Source organism: Atractosteus spatula, chromosome 12, assembly GCF_055471065.1.
Source record: "Atractosteus spatula isolate fAtrSpa1 chromosome 12, fAtrSpa1.hap1, whole genome shotgun sequence".
NCBI classification, from domain to species: Eukaryota; Metazoa; Chordata; class Actinopteri; order Semionotiformes; family Lepisosteidae; genus Atractosteus; species Atractosteus spatula.
Window position 1 is genome coordinate 5068115 of NC_142717.1, and position 23944 is coordinate 5092058.

The following is a 23944-nucleotide window of genomic DNA, read 5'->3' on the forward strand; positions in this document are numbered from 1 at the left end:
GCCTTTTGGCCCATCTGTCCTGTTTGCTAGTTAGTGGCTTATTGATTCAAGGATCTCATCCAGTCATTTCTGGAAGGAAGCCAGGGTATCAGCTTCCACCACATGGCTGGGCAGCTTGTTCCATAATTCTTTGAATAAAGAGGTACCTCCTATATTTAAGTGCACTTCAAGATAGTCCTCATATTCCTTTTGTGTCCTCTTATTAGTGTCCACTAATGTGCGGACATTACTGATGCCTTTTGAATACTTGTGTCAGGTCCCCTCATTATCTTCTCTGTTCCAGACTAAAAAGGTGCAGCTCTTTCAGCCTTTCAGTGAGGGATATCCCATTAAGCCTCAGAGTTGCTCTTCTCTCAACTGATTTCAGAGAAGCATTACCTTTCTTTTGTAATGGGGTGACCAAAATGTTGCACAATATTCTAGGAGGCCTAACTAGTGCATTGTACAAATAATCCTAGCATCCTTTGATTCTAATTCTACATTGGGACTTTTTGTATTGCTATTTTTCTTGCTTTGCTAAGTACCCCTTCCAGCTTGGTGTTTCCCATTTTGTACTTATAGACAGTTTTTAATTGCCTGTATGCAAAACCCTGCCTTGAGTTTTATCTAAATATTTTTTTCATTTTATTCTTTCTACAATGTTTGTTCATTTGTTAATTTGGTATTATATGCAACCTTGGCTGGTTTACTCACTATACCAGACTCTAGATCATCGATAGTGTTTTGTTAGTGCTGCTTAGGTGGTTGAAAGCACATGCTATACATGAAACAGGGGCAGTGAAATATGGTTTTAGTTTAAATGATATTTTCTGAAGGGCACAGTCCTTTAGATTTTATAATTATGGTCTCTAACAACTAAATATTTGGAAACTGAAGCAGTTGAAGATTCCTCAGCATCAGTATCCTAGTGTTTCTTTGGACATGTAAAACTGTATTCAAGTTGGGTTATGCAATATGCTTTTAATGTCAATTCACTGTGATCACCAAAACACTGACCCTGACCCTGAGAGGCTTTCGCTGTGCTGAGATAGGAATTCCTTCATCAGACACAGCCTTAGCTTAAGCTTTTGCATCAGCAGTTTTGTCAAAATCTTTCTTAATCTCTTGTACTTTTTTCAGAAGCAATTGTAGGATTTTGTCACACTGGGTGTCATGGGGGCATTAAATTGCAGATTTGCTCAGAACCTCCAATTATTCCTATGATAAGATTAACCAAACTAAAAAAAAAAAAAAAAGCCAGATCCTTGTGAGACGAAGATAAACAGTCAAAGACTGAAATGTGATATAGTAGGGAACAGTCTTTTACAGATCAGAAAAAATAATTTGTGGGAACCACAACAACAACCCTTAATAATTCAGAGTTAGCTAATGATTTATTTCCCCTTATTATGCCCTTTATTACTCTGTCATGAATGTTTCTAGGTGTCCAAAGTGTCTAATTAGGTTTTTTTTAATTTAAGAATGCTGTGAAAGTTGTGACAGACTTGCATTAGATTTTTACCTACTGAATTTGCTGGGCAATTAAACTTGGAAGATTGATCCACCAAATTAGTCTGCTTGACGTGATTTGACTGTAATTTAAACTAATGTAGATAATCACTGTTACTAGTCAGATGAATCATTTTTTCCTCTGGAGGTGAGTCATTTCAAATTACAATGTCATTAAAAAGTGGCACAGAAATGAACTTGGGCCTGGATTGAATCAAAACTGCTACCCTTCCTCCAATTGCAAATGACCAGCCTAGTAGGTTGGCAGGTTTTCATTGGGTGGATGCAGGAAGCCTCTGGCAAACAACGAGTATGGAAGTCTAATTTGTGATTGGTGGAGGCGTCCAGATATTCATTGAAACATTCTGCTAGATGAAGAAAGGGGAAAGAAACGTATCACTTAACATTTCAACAAATTCACAAAGTGATAATCAGGAAAATTACAAAACACTGCTGTAGGTAGAACACTGTATTGAACTGTGTATTGAATTGTACTGAACCGACATGTCAAAGATAAAGTCATTATGATTCATTATACTGGTTAACACTTGACATTAACATGGTTGATCAACAGAATGTCTATAGTGAAAGTCAAAAGCTAGTGGCTTATGTGGCCACCACTGCAAGAAATAAAAGTTGTATATCTGCAATGCATGCTTGGTGCCTTGATGGGTTCTGTCCCATTCCTACTATACAGCCTGTATCTGTTACAAACGTATCTCACAAAAGAGGAGTTTTTACACAATCATAATGAGGATGTGCGTCAGGATGTTAAGAGTAAATCAATGTAGACCCCTGTAGTTAAGTTGCCATTCAATCACTACAAGTGCAGGAGTAGCGAGTAGATACTTCTAATTAGATCATCTATCTTGTAGCTCCCCATCGATTGGTCTGTTGCACCCTACAATTAACATATTGTTATGCACATCTGCTCTTGTTGATGTCAATCAGTGTGATAAACAGAAAACCTTTATTCTTTGCTAAGGAGGACTTGATCCCCCTGCTGACACGTCCATACAAGGTGATGTAGTTTAGCTTCAAAAATGCAGATGACATTAAGAGTTGATCTCCCAATAAGTGGAGCATATTGGTTATTTTCTCTGGTATTCTTTCTTGATTTTCACCAGACTTGACATTCAGCAGATTACATCACTTCATCGCCTATGTCCTATAAACTGAGATTTAGTGCTTATGCAACAAAGTCACTTACTGTAAGTGTATCAAGGTCAAAGTCAGTCATGAATGATTATTTCATTAAAAACCAAGCAAAAATTTATTCCACTTTTATATAGTAATTTCTGTTATAATGTGTGTTGCCATAACACAAATTGGCTATAACATAACTGTAGTTATAAAGAACACTTTTTCCATAATGCGGCACATGTTGGCTGTAACACAGCTTAAGTACACTGGAACTAGTTGCACATGTAGAGTAAAAATGGTTGTGCAGCTTAGCGCAAACAACACAGTATCGGCATCAGTGGGGTATCTGTGCTCAGCTACTATATTTTCATTATTTGGAAACATCGTTTGCAAATGTATTCTACATTCTCTTTGATAAGTTAAAAAATTACAGTTGTGTATGTTGTTAAAAAACGTTTTTTTTTTAGTAAAAAATGTTGTCTCACCATCCCTCCTCCACTGCTGAATTTCTCATTTGTTACAATGCAAATACTGAGGCTTATTATGCCTTCTTTAATCTATTTTTACTGTTTTCTGTTGAAAATTTTCACCAAAACATATTCCGCAGATTAATAATGTGACCAGTTACAATAGAAAACAAGCTTTCTACCCCCTAAGCCTTTACTTTCCATTGCACCAATGGTTTCTATAACACAGTGTTTTCTAGGAACACAGTTATTGTTATAGCAGAAATGGCAGTGCTTTATTTTGCCCCCCAAAACATTTTCCTTAAAGAAGCCAGGACATGGGTTTTGATAACACAGCTACCTGTAGGTACTCGTTCCAGAGTCCCACTAAAATGTGTGTAAAACAGTTTCTCCCGTTTACAGTTTAAAATTTCCTTTGTAGTTCTACTTGCATTCTTGGGTGAATCTTTCTCTGCTTTGGTCCTGTTCATTATTGCTTCCACTTTTTCAGGCACTCTAACAGATTAATGAATTTACCTTTTTTAAATTTATTAATTAAATTTAACAATTGAACCTCTAACCTCTAACACTTTTCTTTTATGTTAATTCTATTAAATCTAGCAATTTGACTTAACTCAGACATGTTCTCATTTTTTAACGAGGTAAACATCCATTTAATAACGTAGCTATTTCCCTTTTATCATTTAAATGTTTATCATTATTATCTATTAACTTTTTTTTTATTTTCCATACCATTGCAATATTCTTTTCAATCTCTGTCAACTCTTTTAATATTCTTTTTTACCTGTACACCCAGCTTCAAGGTAAATATTTGACGTATTAACATACGTTGTATATGACTTGATTGTGACATTTCAACAGAAGACTTTATTCTGCATGCCAAAAGGGTTGTACTAGACATGAACCAGAGTGCTTCTCAGGGGAAATTGACATTGCCATATTTTGGTGACTCTTGAGTGTCTTACAAATTTGCAAACGTTAGCTGGAAAATATGCTAATGTTGTAACACACACAGCTGATGCTGAGCACAGCAACAATCTTAACTTCTCTGATTGCAGATGTTTAGTTTCAGAAGAGAAACTGGGAGAGCTGGAGCGTCTTTTTTTCAGTCTTGGAATTTAACAAGTTTAACTCAAAAAATATTTTTTGTTTAGTCACGTTAAAGGACTATTTAATTTGTTTGCTCATTACTAATATTTTGATCAGTGGTATGATGGAAGAACGTGATTGTTGCTGTACATTGCAGAACCTGAGATGCTTCATATGCTTTGTTGATTAATTGCTTTTCGTTTTGCATTTGGATTTAAAAAATATCACATTTGCTACAGAAGGGGGACAATTTGCTGACATTTAGAAAAATTCATTTCAGTTTCACAAATATATATTTTAGTTTTTAAAATGATACCTGCTGATTTGCTGTGTTCAAGGAATGCTAAAGCCCTACAATGTTGTCTTGTTCATGATAAGATGTGTGAAACTATGTTATATACAATAAATACAGATGCATAACTCCTAAAGAGGGTTCATGTAGCATTGTCTTCTATTGAATTCTGGTACTGAATATTTGTGCATTGTCTAACTGCAAAATCTGCACTTCTGAATTGATTTGCAGGAACAGAAAACCTGCTGGTTCAAGACCAAGCAGTGGACGTAGCCTTTGTCTGTCCCAGAGGCACTCTTGTGTTAAAGGAGATCCCATCCCACATCATTAGACTCCTACCACCCTAGAGGTTATTTGTACAGATTCTTAATCAGCTGATTTTGGCAAATTTGATTCAACTAAAATATAAGACACCCCAATGTTCCTGATCTGGCTTTTTTGATAGAATTCATTCGAAAGGAAACTTGAAGATTTCATTTTAAAGTGTGGTCCCGCAAGTTAAAGGTAAAATGCTTTCAAAAGTATAACTGCCGCCCATCCAAAACAAATGAATATCACAGTGCTATTGATGTCCAAGGCACATGAACCTCCCTATAGGTACTGTAGCTGTCATTATTTCACACGTTTCTGATATCTTGTTCCAGCCGTGCCAGAATCCAATCTGAGCTGTATCCTCTGTGCATATGATTTTGCTTTTCATGTTCTTCTGAAGAAGCATTCCTGTTAATACTGCGAAAGAACAATATTTTCTTTCAGTGTCTAAAAGAAAGGGTTAAGGAAATAGAATACCCTTAAATAAAACGTCTGCACAAGCTTTTTTTTCAGATTATATCGAGCTGTGCTATCAAGCATCATAGTAGGTTGTCATGTAATAGCTGTCGTGTTATCTGTAGTCTTGATATTCAAAACTTGGCTTCAATCAATAGGTTTGAAATCACTATGTGCTCAGAAATCTTCGTAGAGTACTGTGAGTGATTCTATCTAGCAAAAATAATCTGTAGAACATTCCAGTTCTTTTGTGCTAATTTATAATCTCTTTATCATGGACAATACAATATATTTTTAAAGATGATTCTGGTCCTGTTTAAGGAACTCAAAAGTTCCTGAAGTTGTTTAATTGATATAACACTAACGGGGAAGCATCAACCTCTAAAATGGTATGAGTAACGGAAATCTTGTAAGGGTGCATCTTTCTCAACTTTTATTTTTTGGTAATTTGATCATTTTCCATGTTGTTTTTTTCTATCCTTGGACTATGCTATCACCGCTTTCATTTATTTTTTTACAGTCCAAACAAATAGACCAACTTTAGTTATGACAGATGCATAACGCTACAGCAGATCAGTAACTGTAGATTTTACGAAGCCCCTATCTATAGTAACAAGGACTATATAGGACACAAGGCAGGATCTTATTCTTTAGTAGAAGAATAAATCCCACATATGTTTGATGAAAAATGGATTGTGGTATATACAGTAGACATCTATATGTCTATAAACTGTAGACATCTGGGCAGTATAGTCTCTGTTTTCTGTACTTTACATGAATGCATTTGTAGAAACATAGGACACAATTTGAAATATCCTGATTTACAATTACATTTCTAATTGCAAATTAATCTGTCCCACTGTCAATCTAACATTATTAATACCAGATGATTTTGTATTTACAGGATGTAGTCCAGATGATATAGCCCCAATATACTTATCAGTTTTTGTTTTTGCAAGAAGCACATTTGGCTAGAAAATAATTATTGGTACAAATATGGCTTTACAGTGAAAAACAACAATTGATTAAGGAAACATTCATTATTCAATATAACCTCAAATAGTTTCACACTTGAAAATGTCTCTTTCAAAACTAGAGAGTAAAATGTGACAATAGACCTGTTACAAAATGTTTTTAATGTACCATATAAACCATAAGAACTAATCCATGAACAAGCTTGGTAGGACTATAACATTGTTCTGCATTTTTGAGATAACACAATGTATCATAATGCTAATGTGGCATATAACATCTTATAATTCATTTATCATTATTAAAATGCATGTTTTTAAAAATGTGAACAATCACGTGTAACATAGTACTAAAATGAAGTGTTTCATTCAGTCCGAAGGGAGGTTTCACTTTAAGGATTACGATTCTTTTACTCACATTTGAAAGTGCCAAATTTAAGACCAGTTCTATTTTGTTTCATTTAGAGCTGCAAAAGTCCTTTAAACGAGACGGTCCCTCTGTTCACACATGAATCTATGATTTGTGATACATGACTAAGTCCTAGTTGTCAACAGTCGTTTGAATGTAGCATGCTATGTGGAAAATGCTGAACACATTATCACTGTGTGCTAACACTTACATTTGGTCTTTTTTGCAGCTAGTTATGGACCTTACCCAATTTGTAAAGGCTGCTCAGTTTGTTCCAAAGACAATGGATGCCTCAGCTGCCAGCCACGGTTATTTTTATTCCTTCGGCGGGAAGGAATGAGACAATATGGAGAGTGCTTGCACGCCTGTCCATCAGGATTCTATGGTCTCCGCGCTCCAGAAATGAATATCTGCTCAAGTAGGTATTTTGTGTCTCTTCCTTTACTTCTGCTAAGTGCTGACGGAAAACATGAAAACAGTGGGTTGTCCCTTAGAAGGGCTTTGTGATCAATCTCAGCGTAACAGAAGCTGGTTTGTTTTAAAAAACATAATTCAGGAACGGCATGCTTGTTGTGAAGCAAATCTGTGTGTTTTGGCACATCAGTACCTTCAGTGCAATGAACATGCTCCATTTCTTGCACCGATATTGTATTATGTTTCCAACCTTTTAACAAGACGTTCTTTGGTATAAGAACTATACGAGGTACTGTATATAACTGTAACAATAAGAAGTATACAGTAAGTGTTGTTAGTAGATCAATGCAACTCATATGCTGAAGTTCATTTTTAGATAAACTCAACATCACACAGACTTCAATGCATGGTACATAAAAGAAAATGAGACAACTGAAATTATTTTATATTGTTTTAGATCAAAGTGAGATGCACCATGTCAGAATCCCTTACAGTATATGTACACATGGCTGCGTCAAACTTGGGGTTTTCCATTTTATATTTGTAGTTTATGTTTTCGCTACCTGCATACAACACCCTGAATCTACGGAGTAAACATTAAATGTCATCTTGTGAAACATATGTTTCACGCATGTGTTTCAGGACTGTCCTGAATGTGGTCTAACTGATTTTTTAAAATCCGTTACAGCTTCACTGTTATTTGCTAATCCTTTGAGTTTCGGATCAACTGCATTCTTGACTAACTGTTTAGCTATTCAAGAATCTAAATCATTGATATAACTGATGAAGAGAAATGGTCCTCATTTTGTTCCTTGAGATACACCATTAATCCCAACAACCTGATTTTAATTATCTAAAATCTGAAAAAAGGACTTTTGTTTCTGCTATTAGTTATTTAAGTTTTTTTTTTAATTATCTGCATGGGAAACATTTCCCTTTCTGTGTTATAAGGTGTATTCTGATGAAAGCAGTTAATAACAAAATAGGATAACCGCATAATTAAATTAAGAAAGATAGCAGATTCATGTATTATAATTCTACTTCTAGACTCTGTTTGTACTCCAGGTCGTAAGTAGCTCTTAACCACAATAAATCAAGCTTTTGCTTGATCTAATACATTGTATGTCTCTGTCTTACCTTATTTTGAAATGCCCTGAATCAAATAATCTGCTTAACAAGTTTACATAAAAGCCTGTGGTGTTAGTTGAGTATTTCATATGAAAACAAAAGAAAGCTTAACTGTTTTTTGAGCTAAGCTAATATCTGGACACTATTGGAATGAAGCCTCCATCAAACACGTCAGATCTAATGCCCAATAGAACTAAAACCTGTTATAAAGATGTAGTGTAAGAGCATTTACCAGATGGTGGCAAATAATTTAGAGTGGAAAATCTCATTTTACATTTCTCAGATTTAATTCTTGAACTGAAATAGGCTGTAAAAGGAATTGTAGTATCAATAAAGTTCCTCTGCTTCCCAGGGTAAGGCAAACTGGAAACCCCTGCAGTAACTGTCCACCATATTCACAAATAGATGAAAATAAGAGGAAAAAGACATTTTGTTCTTTCAAATATTATATATTACCTTTTTTCTCCCAGAGTCTTGTGTTTTTTAATATAAACTATACAGATATGTGGCAAGTCACTCAAAGTGCCTTTCCAAGCGAACTGTTCTCAGAATAAAACCCCATGTTGTCATATAGTATCAAATCTACATGGGTAGGCTACTTTGATGTGATTGCAATTTGGTCATGACTTCATAATCCAACTTTTCTTTGACCCTCTACTTTTTGTTACACTATTTATGTCATTTTCACTAAATATTTAAGTTTATCCGGTATAATCGGATATTCTACTGAGTTCATACAAATGCTAACTGTAAGATTACTGGAAACAATTTGTGTGACAGCATACCAACTGTTAGTAGCTCTTAACATTAACTCTTTGCATGGCTAGTGGTTACTGAACCCCTGAAGGAAGAAATTATAATTTTACTGTTCCTAATTACTATTACCATTTATTGTTTTTTGGTTGAATACAATAAAGTCAGTAATGTAATAAGATATTAATTACATCTGCTTTTTTTAAAAGCGAGGTGCCCCTGTCCAATCTTATTGTGCTTTACTGGATTGGCCCCCTTAAAATTTAAATTAATTTCAAGCGCTACAGAGCATAGTCAACTTGTTTCCTGCTTTATTTGAGTTCTTAACAACTTGATTAAAAACTACTGTTAACATCATTGTTCAAAATGATGTTTTCTAGCTCTTTAGCACTAGATCTTTTAATGAGACTATAAAATGTGAAGGATTTCTTGGTCCTGGCAAACAGATTTTGGCACCTGATAGGAATCCCAAAATGAAAGCATAAAGCCAAACTACTGGTACTGTAAAAAGCAGGAACTGAGACAGTGTTCTTGCTGTTTAGTAAAAGGAAAACAAATTTCTACAAATGTTATTTTCTTTTTCAACTTCCTAGCAATGTGTGGCACTAATGGAGAGCATTTTGTTTACACCAATATTAGTTTTTCAGCAAACTATTTGTTTATCATGAGTTCTTGGATGCAAACAAAAGGCATTTACATTATGAAAATACAGATGAAGGGAAGTTATTTAACTGGAAAGAAGGCCTAATCATAACTTGCATGACTGGCATCTGTACTTGCAGATTTGTATAAATCTCAATCAGACAGAATAAACAGTAAATAGGAAGTCAGTTCATTGAAACTACAATGTATCCTTGCTAATTAAAACAAATAGTAAGTATTTCTCAGAAATTCACAATGGCAGCTTATGTGAATCTATAGTGCCCTGACTTTTGGTTTGTAGTCTGGGAGATACAAATTAATTTAATTTTTAAATCAAGTGTTGCCTGTTGCACTTTCAGGAATTCTGGGATAGAAATAAAAACCCGATTATATCAACATTTTCATTTTAATACCTTACTATATCCATTAAATGTGGTTACCTTGGTGCCTAGTTAATTCATTTGGGATCTGAAGTCACAGAAAAACTTAAATTCTTTTAAATGTGGAGGATAAAGTCAATGTATAAACTGGATTTGTAAGTTATTTGCCGGTTGCTTTTCCCAGGTGGGGAAGATTGTTCTGTTTTTCAACACAGTCCCCTTCCACGTCCACACACTTCTGTTTTCGTTTTTCAAGGCTGTGGGTGCTTTTGTAATCAAAAAATTTTTGTTGGCTCTTGAGCCATTTTCCACACCTTGTTACAATAACAGAAGTGGTCTCTGTGACTTTGAGGAGCTTCCTTCACTGGGCCAAACAGTTGAAACGTCAACAGCACTGAGATGTGGACTGAGACTTTCTAATGATGGATAAAATTTATTTTTCACAATCAGACATGCATAGTTATTTTGTATATAACCACGAATAAATGTATTACATGCTCAACGGCATTTCTAAAGGAATACTAAGTTTTAAAAGTTTTATGCACATGCCTTCACTTTGTAAAAGTTTTAAGATGTTAACCAATGTAATCAATGGTGTAAATTTTAACAGTGAATCTGAACAGCATCAAATAATTTCAGCTGAACATGCAATGAAGTATGTTAGTACTTACTGGAATATATTTAAAAATATTCTGTACTTCACCAAATTTAAAGAAATTACTCTTTACGCAAAATGCCAGCAAAACGCATTCTCCTTTCATTGTAGTCCATATTTATTATCGTATCAGAATACGATGAGCAATTTTCTTTCAGTTTTGGGAATTAAAAAAATTCAGTTTATATCTGTGGCCTATTTTTAATCAAATGATTTAATGTTACGTTGATTCTAGCAATATGGATCTTATAATTACTCTTAATAGTGTTAATAGAAACATCAGTATTCGGGCTTGGAGAATCAGCTGGACTTGGTAAATTGCTCACAAGACCTCATTTTAATCAGCTTCAGATGAAGTGGTCACACGGATGACTTTTGCCCAGTGTACTTGTATACATGACAAGTGTGCAACACCCTGTGCTTTCCACACATGACATCATGCCACCAAATTGAGGATGCACAAGTTTTAACACGTCTGCACAGGCTTGGAGAATTGGGGCCATATGTCTTTTATCAACTGGGAAAGCACACATTGAATCTGGTGTGGCTTCTCAAGCCAAAGGGAGCTTCTCTGCCAACGTCTGTAACTGAAACTAACCATATAGATTTCATTGCTTTAAGTAACTGTAACTTGCAAGAACTGTCAATAGATGCCTAGACTTTAAAAATTTAGTTTATTCCTTTTTTGTCTCTGGTGAAGGCCACCACAGTCAAAAATATATTTAAACCACACATTGCATTATTCCGTTCGTTACACATTTTTACATGTTCTGCAGTTAACACTCCAGTATGAGCTAATGGAGTTTACATTTCTAGAATTACCTCCTGTGTTTGTAGCCATTCGATACCTGTGTTAGAGTTGGTCTTTAAGTAGCTAGTAACAAATGTTGGCTGCCCAGGATAAGTATACAATGAGACGATTTTTATACAAATGTGAAAGACTTATTATTATTGGTAGTGATAGCAGTATTATTAGTATTAGTTGTTTAAGGATTAATAAATAAATAATAAATAATTAATAAATAATAAACTTGTAACTGTTTTTTTTAGATTCTAAGCGTTTTGAAGAGTTATGGTATTTAATTTTTCAAGGTTAATTTTTTTCTCAGAAACTTATTATTTACTGATTCTCCTCTGTGCTACATCTGACTTGAGTAAGAAGGACGATGGTTTCCAGATGTTAGAATGTTTCAGCTGATAAAACACTGTATTGACTAGCCTGTTTTCTCAATCTAGAAGCATGCCCAGTGAACTAAAACAATATTTATAGTTGCTCTATTCGTAATGCACCAACTAAAATCATTTGCATTGTAAAAAAAAAAAAGCAGGTTCATCTTCTACTAATATTCTTTAGATATTAGAGATTCAAATGCATAGGCAAAGCAACTTTTATATATTTTGAAATAAAACAATTAGAATAACAATTTTGTGATGGGACAAAGTTCAGTGTTATCACACTAAAGTTTATATTGTCCTTAACTTAGTAATAATGCATATTATTTTACAATAATATTGGCAGTAAGGAATATCTGATTTTGTAACCAGACAAGCGTTTTTACAGAAAAAATAAAACAGCTTTATTAACCAAAATTCATAAATAAAGAGAAGAAAAGGGCAAATTCAGGGTAAATAAAATACTAAATAAAAGATTTTGGTTTATACTTCTGCAATTTTAAATCAGCAAGAGGAGTGTCTCAGTGTATAATCACTTCTGGTGCTGGGGCAATACAAGATAAAGCAACTCCTAATTATTTCCTATCCCCATTCTGTGAGAACATCGAAATCAATTCTGAACTCCTTGAGGGGTGCCTGCCAAGACAGAGACCCCATCAAGCAGAGCGTCAAATTACCAATGTCCAGGAAGTGTGCTTCAAATATTACAGAACAATGTGCCTGTAAACTGTACGGTATCGGACACCTTTGGCTTCAGGTCTGGGTAATTTTATTTTTTATTGTAATTTTCTAAATTCACATGCTTCTGTACATCAGAAATGATGAGTAGATTTTGTATTCTGTGTTTGCTAGTTCCTTTAATGCTGTTAGTCAGCCCGTGAAGCCTGGAGTTCACATACTGTAGGTTAGGCCACACCACTCTTAGCCTTTTGTAAACATAGTGTGTAAACCATGTGTGGTGTCAGGTGAACGTTGCAGTTCATGGTGGAAGTGAGGCATGCAATAAGAAGCTGAACAAAGACGTCTTCTGTAGATTGGCATGTGCATGAGTTGTTGTTAAAAACATCTTGTTGTCTCCTGGAGCAAAATGTCAGAGCAGCTGCAGTGTTTTACAGCTGATCATGCTGGGATAGGCTTGACTGAGGGCCTCTGAGCAGACATGTTTCAGAAGACAGTAATGGAATCGATCTCTTTGATTTTTTTTAGCTATACACAAGGGTCAAATTTCCATTTTTTGTGGAACTAATTGGCTATTTGTTTACTTAGCTTTTGAGATGGTTGATGAACAGGCACATTATTTGGAAATATAATATGTACAGTACAGTGGTAGAGATCTGTGGTTTTTACTGTCAATACCTTTGATACTTCTGATCAAGTTTTAAGTTTTGTGACGGTACAAATTATTGCAAAGTGCCACTTCATAGGTACTGTGTACATACTGTTCTTGCTGAATAAAGTGATGTTAGATGAAAAATTGCCTTGACTGCAGAGATGCATAATGGCAATTAATAGAATGTCAGATATTGTAGTTGTCATTACTTCCCTGTTCAGAAAACCCAAATAATAATAATAATAATAATAATATCCTTACACTTATATAGTGCTTTTCTGGGCACTCCAGTCAAAGCGCTTCACAAGTAATGGGGACTCCCATCCACCACCTCCAATATGCAGCATCCACAGTTTTTTTATTGTAATCTGTATAATGGAAGTGGTGAATGCTAGTCCGTAAAAAAAACAAAAACACCATTAAAGGTCTATCATTTAAGTGAGAAACAACTTTGTTTACAAAGCTGTAAGTAAAATTGAATGCTGATAATTAGACATTTGAATGTAGTGGCCAAGGAGCCAGGGGGTTCTAAAATAATACATTTTTAGTGAAGTTTCTTGGTGGCTCAACAGGCAAATGCCTGCGTTGGGGGTACCGAGAACATTGTGCCCTACTGTCCAGAAATTGATTGTGGGTTTTAATCCACGGAATGTTATTAGCAGACATTAGAATGCGGTAGTCACAGCTGGTCAAGTGTTGCTGGGGTTGAATTGGTCTGATCCTGACAAGCAACTTGCAAAAGGCAGGGTACACCCTGGATGCAGACACAGAAATACAATCCCAGACACACACACACTCACACCTAGGGCCAATTCTCCCAGAAGCCAGTTAACCTGCCAGTATTATTGGACAGGAGGAAACCCACATGAACATGGGGAGGACATACAACTCCTCACAGATCGTGCCCCAAGCCGGTTATTGAACGTGGGGCCCAAGCGCTCTAGGCAAAAAACTGCACCAGCATGTCAACCTAAACAGAAATAATATTTTCCATAAATGTCAGGCAAATGTAATAGCTCTCTGAGTACAGTGAAGGCTGCAACTTTAGCACCTTGTAGCCTGAGTTTATTAGCTCTCAGAAACTAAGTAAAGGTTGTCCCTGACCAGTCCTTAGAGAGGTGGGAAATCTCTGAGGAGAACCAGGCTTGTCCTCTGTGTGGTGCTGGTGGGTTAGTCTTCCTTCTGGTCCACAAATACCAAACTAGGGCGCAGGTATGTGGGAATGGTGGTATGATTTGTGAGAGCTGGGGTTGCCTCGAATGTGTGAAGTGGGATGAAAAGTGCAATATAAATGCAAGGAAGTATTTTAATCTCACTGTACGGACCATAGGATAGGCATTGCATTTGACTGAATCGCATTTCATCATGGTGCAGTGTGCCAACTATTTCAGATCTGGGAAATATTCCGCATCACCTCCGAACACAAGCTGTTGTCTTAAACTATCCAGCCTGCTATGTTGCAGATCTGCCACATGCTGAACCCTGAAGGTTACAGCAGCAGGGTTTCAGTGAAAGTGTGCCTGTACGAATGGAAATATTTACAAACAATATACAGTAGCTATAGCTACAGAATATACACACAGCATTGTAAAAAGCTATGGAAGCAAAGAAAGAGTGTACCATAATGAAAATTATGCACTATAAATCAATTGATTTTTTAATAAAACCTAAACGATACATAATACTAGTTGAGACAGCAGTGAGGAGCAGTGGGCTTGTAAATGGATGTAGATTTGTATAGATGATGCTGGTAGAATGCTGCTGTTTTGCCCTTTATCAAGGGACTTGAAGTTCTCCAATACAACGCCCAGCTCTGTTAATGGGTCATCTCCAGGTTATCATTATTAATGAGGATTTGTTCTCAGTTGACTTAAATGAGTTAATTAAAGGTATATTATTATTATTTCAGGGATACACTGACAAGTTACAGTCAGTGATGTCACTTCACTATAATAATGTTACAGTAAATGTTTTATTTTTACATTAAAGCTGTTAATCTATAATATGTATTTTGCTTTATATACTGTATCCAGATTTTCGTTGTTTCTATAACTATTTTGAATACTGTGTATATTTTGAAAATTTTTACCCTCTTTTTTTCTATAACACTGTACTGCTATACTGTGGTTTAATTTGTTTTTAATTTGAGCGGACTGCATGCTGGGCAATCGGTTGTGATCAGTTTGGTACCTTTCAACTGTAGAAACAGGGCTTGCACTCTCTTTGTAGGAAAAGATTCTAGTTTTCCCCTTGATTTGTGTTTGAGAATGATTTGCAATGAAAATTATGAGAATTTTTTCTGGTCATGTGGTCTCTGAAAAGTCAAATGTTTTGGAATCTCGCATTGCTTTGAGCTTGTATGATATAACTTACTCGTACATTGTTTTTCTGTTTTCAGTCCAAACCACAGTGGAGAAACACTCTAGCCACAAGGCCCTCAGGATTAGATAATTCAAAAGCTTGCTGATTCGATTTAGAATGCACTTGACAGGAAAACCATGCAAAACAGAATTTTAAAAAGCAAAAAACTTATACTTTGACGAAATGAAATATTACTAAGCTTACTGCTTGAATACCTTTGAATTTCCTATTTGTGATATGGATTTTATAGGTTTCTTCACATGTAGAAGCAGTAAAACAAAAAGAGTATTAAAGGCATTAAATTGAACTCATTTTACATTGGATTATTTATGCTGCGCCAGATATAGAGACCTGCTTTTTTCTTAGGTTCCCAGTGGCATCTAGGCGGGATGTTAAACAACCCTCTACTAACAAGTGTATGGCAGAAAAATCAATTAGGGCAAACGTCCTCTATTCAATGGAGAGTATGTGAATATAGGTAGGTAATTTCAAGGGTTTATTGAATTATGAATTAAAAACATGACTCAGCATGCTAGCCAGGCAAGTTGTTGAGATGGGGACCAAAGGGATCATATGCCATGCCTTTGTGTTACCGAGATACTTTGTGTGCCCTGTTGCCCCTTTTGGATATCAACACAGAAGCAAACATATCACATTTAATTACCTTTTCTTAAAATTGCAGTTTCACGTCAATTTAAATCAATGTTAATTTAAAGCAAATGTTAGCGAACTCGTCATCCAATGCTAGGTTAGAAACATTCATTATTGACATTTCTGTATTTTTATAGTTTACATTTATTACAGTACTGTATGTGGGTGCTGGTTTCATGCAGTTCTGGAAACAGCTTGTTAATTTTCTGATTTTTGCTCTCCGGCCACACAGAGCATGACTAATCTGCTTTGGTCCAAAACAACGTACTGAAGACAATGTTTATCAATAAGTTATGCACAGGAACATACATTACATTGATTTAGAGAAACAGACCAATTCAATAGTTACTTTAAGCGACTAACTGTACTTTACCTTCACAAGCTTCATACAGTATTCTTATTTCATATTTCCCTCTCATTTGGATAATGTCCAAAAGCTTGGAAATCATAAGTGGAATGAAGAAGGGCAATGTCTTGTACCAATGGCTTAGGCATCTTTTTCTCAGCTCTATTGAATTGGGCTTTTAAAGATCTTGCAAAGGAGGTCTACCTGTCCATGAAAACTGGAAGCACGTTGTATAATCCCACTTGTCCCAAAGCCAAGATGACATTTGTGGCATGTCTGTATTAGGTCAACCTTGTTTGCAGATCCTGTTGCACTTTGTGCCCATGAAGAAAACCAGCAACAGAGCCACATGGATTGTCTGTTCCAAGTATTATTCCATGTTTTTCCTCACAAGCAATACCAAGAACACTGGTCATGGGACAGCGTTTCACACAGCAGCCATTTGGTAACCCTTGACAATGCAATTCCAGAGGTAGTTCATGCATTGTGCAATCTCAGATGAGTGATAACTTGTCACTTGTAAAGACTTAAGTATTCATATGTGGAAGGCACACACCATCTTTGTTAGACTCACAAATATATACAGTACCTGGAACAATGTGAATCTATGTAATTTACAAATCACCCAGCACCACTTGTCCGCTGGCAAGAGAAGAAATTAACAGATTGCACATCTGGCGAGAAAATGTATCTAACATCTAACACGCAGCCTTGCAGTCCTTAGACAGATATAGCTTTAGTCAGATACATGGTACCTGCCAAAAAGTGAGATAAGAAATGTCAAGAGACCAACTGGATGTCCAAAAGATGTATTTTGCCCGTCTTTAACCATATCTTGAGGCTCTTGAGGCTCTCTTGACACCTATATCAATGAGTGGGAAACTCTGACAAGCAATATACACAACTTCCATTATAGCTGTGATGCCTACACGCAATATCATGATGTGAAATGTCTCATTCAGATTTGGATAAGTACACCTTATTGGAATGTAGAGTTTTTATGGTTGAACGAAGAACGAAACGTGTTGTTCAACAATTAATGCTCTTGGATTCCACTCTTTTTACGTGTTTTATAATACGTTTGTGTATATTTTTCTCTGTTCTTCAACATTTTCTTTCATTTCGAAAACTTTACAAGGTATAAAGTAAAAAGGATTTTAAATAGCTCTCAAATTATCCAAACCCCCCAAATTTATTTTACTTTAAAACCCGAAGGTTGTTGTTAGTTGTAAATAACTGAAAGTCACACAACAAGCCACAGCTTGAAATAAGTACCAGATGTTTTTTTTCCTTTTTTCAGCAAAGGCATTCAGGTGATGACAGGCTTTAGTGGAACTAGAATTCAAACAAGAAAAAAAAGACTTTTTGTGGTGAAGAACCACTGCCTTCCAATTATGGATCTCGTTTATTAGGTCTCGATCTTGCCTGCAAATTGACATGAATTTTAGTGTAAAAAATGTATTATTGTAAGTAAAACATACTGTAAAGCAGTGGGACAGTGGTTTTATCTACATATAATGCTGAGCACAGCTTCTTTTAACAATGCATAATTCGATGTGTATATGTACAAATATTACTTACAATGCCTTGAGAAAGTATTATGGTGTCCCATTTTATGAAATTTACAAAATGATGCATGTGCACTGTTGTAAAACTATTCAAGACAACAGTTTGCATGCTCATCTGAAGACCTCTTAGGGTAAGATACATTACAGGGTAATATGACATTTATTGATTGTGTAAGAATGTACAGCTATGAACTCAATATTTGCGCCTTTGGCAGCAGTTATAACCAAAAGGCTTTTTGGGTGGGTCTACCAAGTTTACACACTCGCTTGGTGCAATTGGTGCCCATTCTTCGTAGAGCTCTCTTGAATTGCTTGGGTATTTCTTATAGGCAGCAATTTTCAAGTCTTTAAACACATTCGCCAGAGGATTCAAATCAGGATTTGACTTGGCCACTCAAGGACAATCACTTTATTGGCCATTTTGAAGTGTGCCTTGAGCTTTGGCCCTTTGCTTTGGTTCATTGTCTTATTGAAAGGTGAATATTGTCGCTGTTTTTAGGCATGAAGCAGTTTCTATCTAAGATTTGCTAGGAGTTTCTACATTTATACTTCCTATCAGTCTTGACATGTTTCCCAGTCTGTACTGATGAGAAGCATAACTATAACATGATGCTGCAACCATCATGCTTGACTGTGGGGATGGTGTTGCCTGAGTGTGTTGGGTTTGTGTCAGAGGTAAAGATTTGCATTGAGATGAGAAAGTTGCAATGTTGTCTTAACAAAAGAATAACTAATTAGGTGCTTTGTTGAATACCCCATGCATGATCTGAGATCCTTCTTTCAGTATCATACAAGCACCCTTTATGCAGGATAGTGTTTGCCAATGAACATTTTCTCCTGTCTCACAGCTGATTTCTGTAAATTTTAAGTAAGTCAAAAATGACCTCATACTGGTATCCCTAACCAATATCCTCCTTGCCTCCTTGCCCTCCTTGCTCCTTTCCCTTGCTCACCTCTTGATCTGTGCCATTTTACAACTTTATCTCAAACCTGTTTTGAAAGATCATGGGTCTTCATGGTTGAATCTTCTGAAATGATGTAAACCACTATTAGTGCACACAGATGGAGGCCACTCAACTAATTGTGTGGCTTGTTAAGGTCATTTTGTGCAATGGAATTAACACACGCAGTTTCAGTTTTTCCTCAACAGTAATTATCTCTTTATTTCTTTATGTATATTTTGCTTTCAATGCGTGAAGCAGGTTGTGTCTACAACAAATAATATTTGCTACTTCAAAGAGTCAAGGCTGCACGCTTTAAAGCAAAAAAATACGTTAACTGTAAAATGGTCTGAATACTTTTGCAAAGACACTGCATGTGTGTTTAAAGATTTGGGCATACATTGGCTCAATTTGAGTTCATTGGAAAGAAAAATCCTTATCCGCCACATAACTTCCATTTTTTCTGTGGTTCAGCAATGCGGTCCTGCTCGCTACCCCCCTTTAATCTTCCCTTTCTGTTATGTGGCTGTTCACACTTACTCTTTTCAAAGGGTTAGAATGTGCAGTGGCAGGAAGTGGTTATACCAATGGTGTCTGTGTTAAAGCTGGCACATTCCACCATTAACTTATAACCATATTCAGAGTGATTGAAGCTCTGTGCTCTATGAAGGCAGTCCAAGAAGTATGTACTTTTATGTTCTATTATTCATCATATTCTTACTCCCTTTCAGCTCCTTCTATTTGCTGCCAGGACTGTGTGTTTCTCATTTTGTACCCATCCATTTTGGAATTGCCTACTGTGTCTTTACATTTTGGCTCACAGCAGTGACACCTGTACTACACTGGGAGAATGAGGTTGGGCCAACATGCCGTTTCAACATGCCGTTTCTACTTCAGGCAACACGATGCCTTGCAGGAACATTAGTTTCAATTGGAGCAGTAGCAGATCTCAGTCTGGTGTCACTGCCCAGGAATCTGTAGGAGTCGCTCTTCATTGAGAGTCAAGAGAACCCCTTGGCAACTCATTCTTAGCCACAGCATGGCCAGACAGGGAATCCCAGCCACAGTCAGCTAGTGATGTGACCCAAGCTTGAATTTGTGATATCTGGGCTGTAGAGCCGAGCCTGCATTTGCCTGTGGATGTGGCTATTACTGTTTGAGCCACTGGGGAGCTTGCTTGCATCTTTTGTTTGCACGGAATAATCCATCCATCCATTTTCTAACCTCTTTATCCAATTGAGGTTTGTGGAGGAGCCGGAGCCTGTGCTGGCAAGCAGTAGGCACAAGGCAGGATACACCCTGGAGAGGACCCCAGTCCATCTCAGGGCAGACACACAGACACAAATGCTGTGTGAACACTCACTCACACCAGGGCCTGTTTTCCCAGAAGCAAATTAAGCGATCAGCGCGTGTTTGGACTGTGAGAGGAAACTGGAGCACCAGGAGGAAACCCACATGGACATTGGGAAACCATGCACACTCCACAATAGCACCCCAGGTCTGGAATTGAACCCAAGGACCCAGTCATGCTAACCACCCTGCTTCCATGCCGCCCTGTAAAGAATAACATGAAATGGAAATACAGTAGGCTGGGTGATACACTGGCTTGGTGGTGGCTGACTAATCCCACTCTTAGTGGTGCTCAAGCTCTTGTTTGCCACCACTTGGGAAAGTCACAGTGGACTAGTGATACAGTATGTTCCAAATGTGGCCACCCTCAAAATGTTGAGAATAAATGACACATAAAATTATCACCCTGATACCACACTCTCACCGTCATTTTCAATAGAAAACCCCAATCAAGTTAAATTTTCAAAGTAAAAACCGTATTTCGGATTAATACCAGAATACAAACATATGAATTCAGAGTAACCTATCATCAGTGACTTAGCAAATGGCTAATTAATTAATCTTATGATGAATCAATGAATTTTGCTGAGGCTAATTTAATTGCTAAGAGAATACAGTATGTATTCAAATTATGATTGATATTCCTAAATTTACAGTCTACTATTTTGGCTAAAACCATAACAATCGTGGTGAGGAAACACAGGGACTGTCAGATGCTGGTGAGAAATCAGCCGCATCTAAGAAATGTGCATGTCACAGTTTCACCTAGATGTAGAACCTTATGTAACATGTGATTAATGAGAAATGCTTAAAATTGTTTCATGTAGCAAAACCCATATATAAACCTAAATAAAATCTCAATAACAACAATAAGTTATCATTCTGAAATTTAATACATTTTCAGACACATTTTGGCAGATCTTTTAGAATCTACGGTATGCCTGGTCTCACAATCATACTGTACATGGTACGTTCCAAATATCTGCAACAAATGTTTTGAAATATTCTTGTTGCATGCATCACTCTATGTAGCAGAGTATAACTTAGGAAGATATTGCCTTTATAAACTCTTGTTAAACAAGGTAAACAATTACCAAAGTACCAGCGATCAGCCATAAGAATTTCAATGGAAGAGCTCTTTGTTATTTAATATTTTAAGTTTTTAACTAAAGGGAAGATAAAACGTTGATACCGATTTTGTTTTTAGGATGATGGGTTTATTTGAGCAAATCAAAAACGTGAGACCAAAGCAGATGGGCAAAAGACATATTTGTGTCCAACTACAGAGGAATGCCGACAAGAAGGGATGATGGGTAGTGTGAGGTGTTATAATTAAGAGGCATGATTGCTTGAACCTTCTGGGGCCTTGAAGGGTTAGAGATAAAAGAGTAAACCTTGTTTTGAAATGGGAAAACACATTTTTTGAAAAAAAAAAGGACATGAACAACCCAGGGGGTCTAGTATGCAGAACGCAGCTTGAGAAAAACAGGAACTGCACTGACATTTGTTGGAAAGACAGAAGAAGAGTGTGATTTGGAATTGGAAGAGGGGATCAAGTAATCTGAAACCTAGAGTCTAGTCACTAAGTTGGAGTTTCTAAAGAGTGCTATAAATCAGACATCTCCTGGAAACTCTTTTTTCTTTTTAATTACGCTTAACAGTAACTTGAGTGATTTAATGCATGTAATTTGCAGTGTCTGACATGCTATTTGCAGTGTAAGATTGTGATCATATGTCATGATACTCTTTCTGTTTTAAATGCAAAGCTTGGGTGGTAAGTGAGATGAAAAGGATACTTTGGCCCCTCATAGATCTTTAATGGGTATTTAGGATAAATATCAAAAATACACATATCTGTAATTTGGAATTTCATACTTATAAAGTTTTAGGGCTTCATTATATATTTTAAATCTGAACCAAGATGGCTCTATCAGTTTCAGAAAACCACACCAGTGTGTCAGTTGAAGATATTGTATGTCTTTTAGAGTGCATAACTCCTAATTTATTTTCATTTGAGCTAGGTAGTACTTAAAAAGGCTGTTATTGTGCAAAATTATTATTTATATCCCTGAATATGTTAACTGCAGATCATTATTCAGAAATAAATACTTTTTATGCGTTGTTGTTCTGTGAGCCACTTAGAAACAAATTAAGCAATTATCACTTTAAGCAGCAGTAAGAGTATTAGAAAACTCCCCTCCTCAGTGTCAGCTAACAAAGAGATTCAAACACAGTCACCTGTAATTGTGTTACTCTGCTCTCTGCTTCCTTTTGACATCAGATAAACCTTCATTTCAAGGCCAGATCAGGTCCACTATTGATATCCTTCTTATGTCTAGTGTTTTAATTATGTCAGGGCTCTTTCAGCATGGAAATATTATACTGGGATGTGCATGGAATTTATTGGGTACTTAAAGACTAAACAGAGCTATGCAAAAAATATAACGTACATCATCATTGTACAGTATGTGGCATTTTTCAGAAGTACTTAGATTGGAGTCTGAGGAAAGCTGCACTCTCATGAAGACTCACTTTTAATGGCATAGCTCCGAGGACAAGAGCAGTGCATGAACTCTGAGGTCTTGCTTGAATACCAGTGTAGGTCAGGATGTCAGCCCATAACAACCTTTTCACCTCTAGTGTGTGGTCAAGACTTCCCTGGAAACAAAAACAGCAGCTAACGTAATTGTGGGCTGTGCAGATAAAAAAAAAAATTATACCAAACCTTATTTTTCATCTCTGTGTGTTCTCTTATCCCCGAAATTGAAAAACGTTATTTTTCCATTTGATCTATCAGTTTTTTAAAAACTTTTTAAATTGCTTAAAAAAATTCTGCTGACTTATGCCATGGATAAGAGAATTCCTTCAATCCCAGACGCATCCTCTTTTATGAAATTATTTTAATGAAGTTTTGTTGTTTCTTTTACAATCTGGGTTATTTGCTTTGTATATTTTTTTATACCGTTTATTCTTAACAGTAGAAAAAGATTGAAAGAGAAAGGTATTTTTTAACCCCCTTAATACATTACCAACAACATTTGTACAATTACTGCATTTTCAACCAATTTAAGAAAAGACCTTAACTAATTTGTTATAATAGAGGAAATAGCTTAAAATAGTTCAAATTACATTTTAAAAAAAAAGTATAATTCTTTCCTGTTCAAGGAAACATTTGTTCTTTGTTTTTCTGTGGGTGAAAATTTAATTTTAAAGTTACCACTGCAGTAAATCAAGAAAAGGCCCAGATATCAGAAAACAAGAATGAAATAAAATAATTATGGTCAGGAAAGTTTTTTCTCGGGGGAACAAAAATGGGTACAATGCTTCACTGAAAAATTTGTTTGGATGTCATAATGTTTCTGTAGTAATGTTTGAATGGGCTTTCTTCATCAAAGCTGTACGAAGTTACTGTCCATCTTGACAAATGTTTCCTTTTCTTTTTCAATCACAGGATGCAGAATAGAGAATTGTGACTCTTGTTTCAGTAAAGACTTTTGTACGAAGTGCAAATCCGGGTTTTATTTGCACAAAGGACGCTGCTTTGAAGAATGCCCAGAGGGCTTTGCACCCTTAGAAGACAGCATGGAATGTGGGGGTAAATGAATTTAATCTAATTTTTGTCCAA

General features: G+C 36.1%; 1 protein-coding gene across 1 annotated transcript in view; it reads left to right on the forward strand.

Moving 5' to 3' along the window:
- Positions 1-23944, forward strand: part of rspo2 (R-spondin 2) — an 86355-nt gene that overhangs the window by 26998 nt on the left and 35413 nt on the right. Inside the window, exons 2-3 of the mRNA XM_088929214.1 lie at positions 6857-7045; positions 23771-23914. Of these exons, the coding sequence (XP_088785340.1) occupies positions 6857-7045; positions 23771-23914 (333 nt within the window). The remainder of the gene's footprint in view (positions 1-6856; positions 7046-23770; positions 23915-23944) is intronic.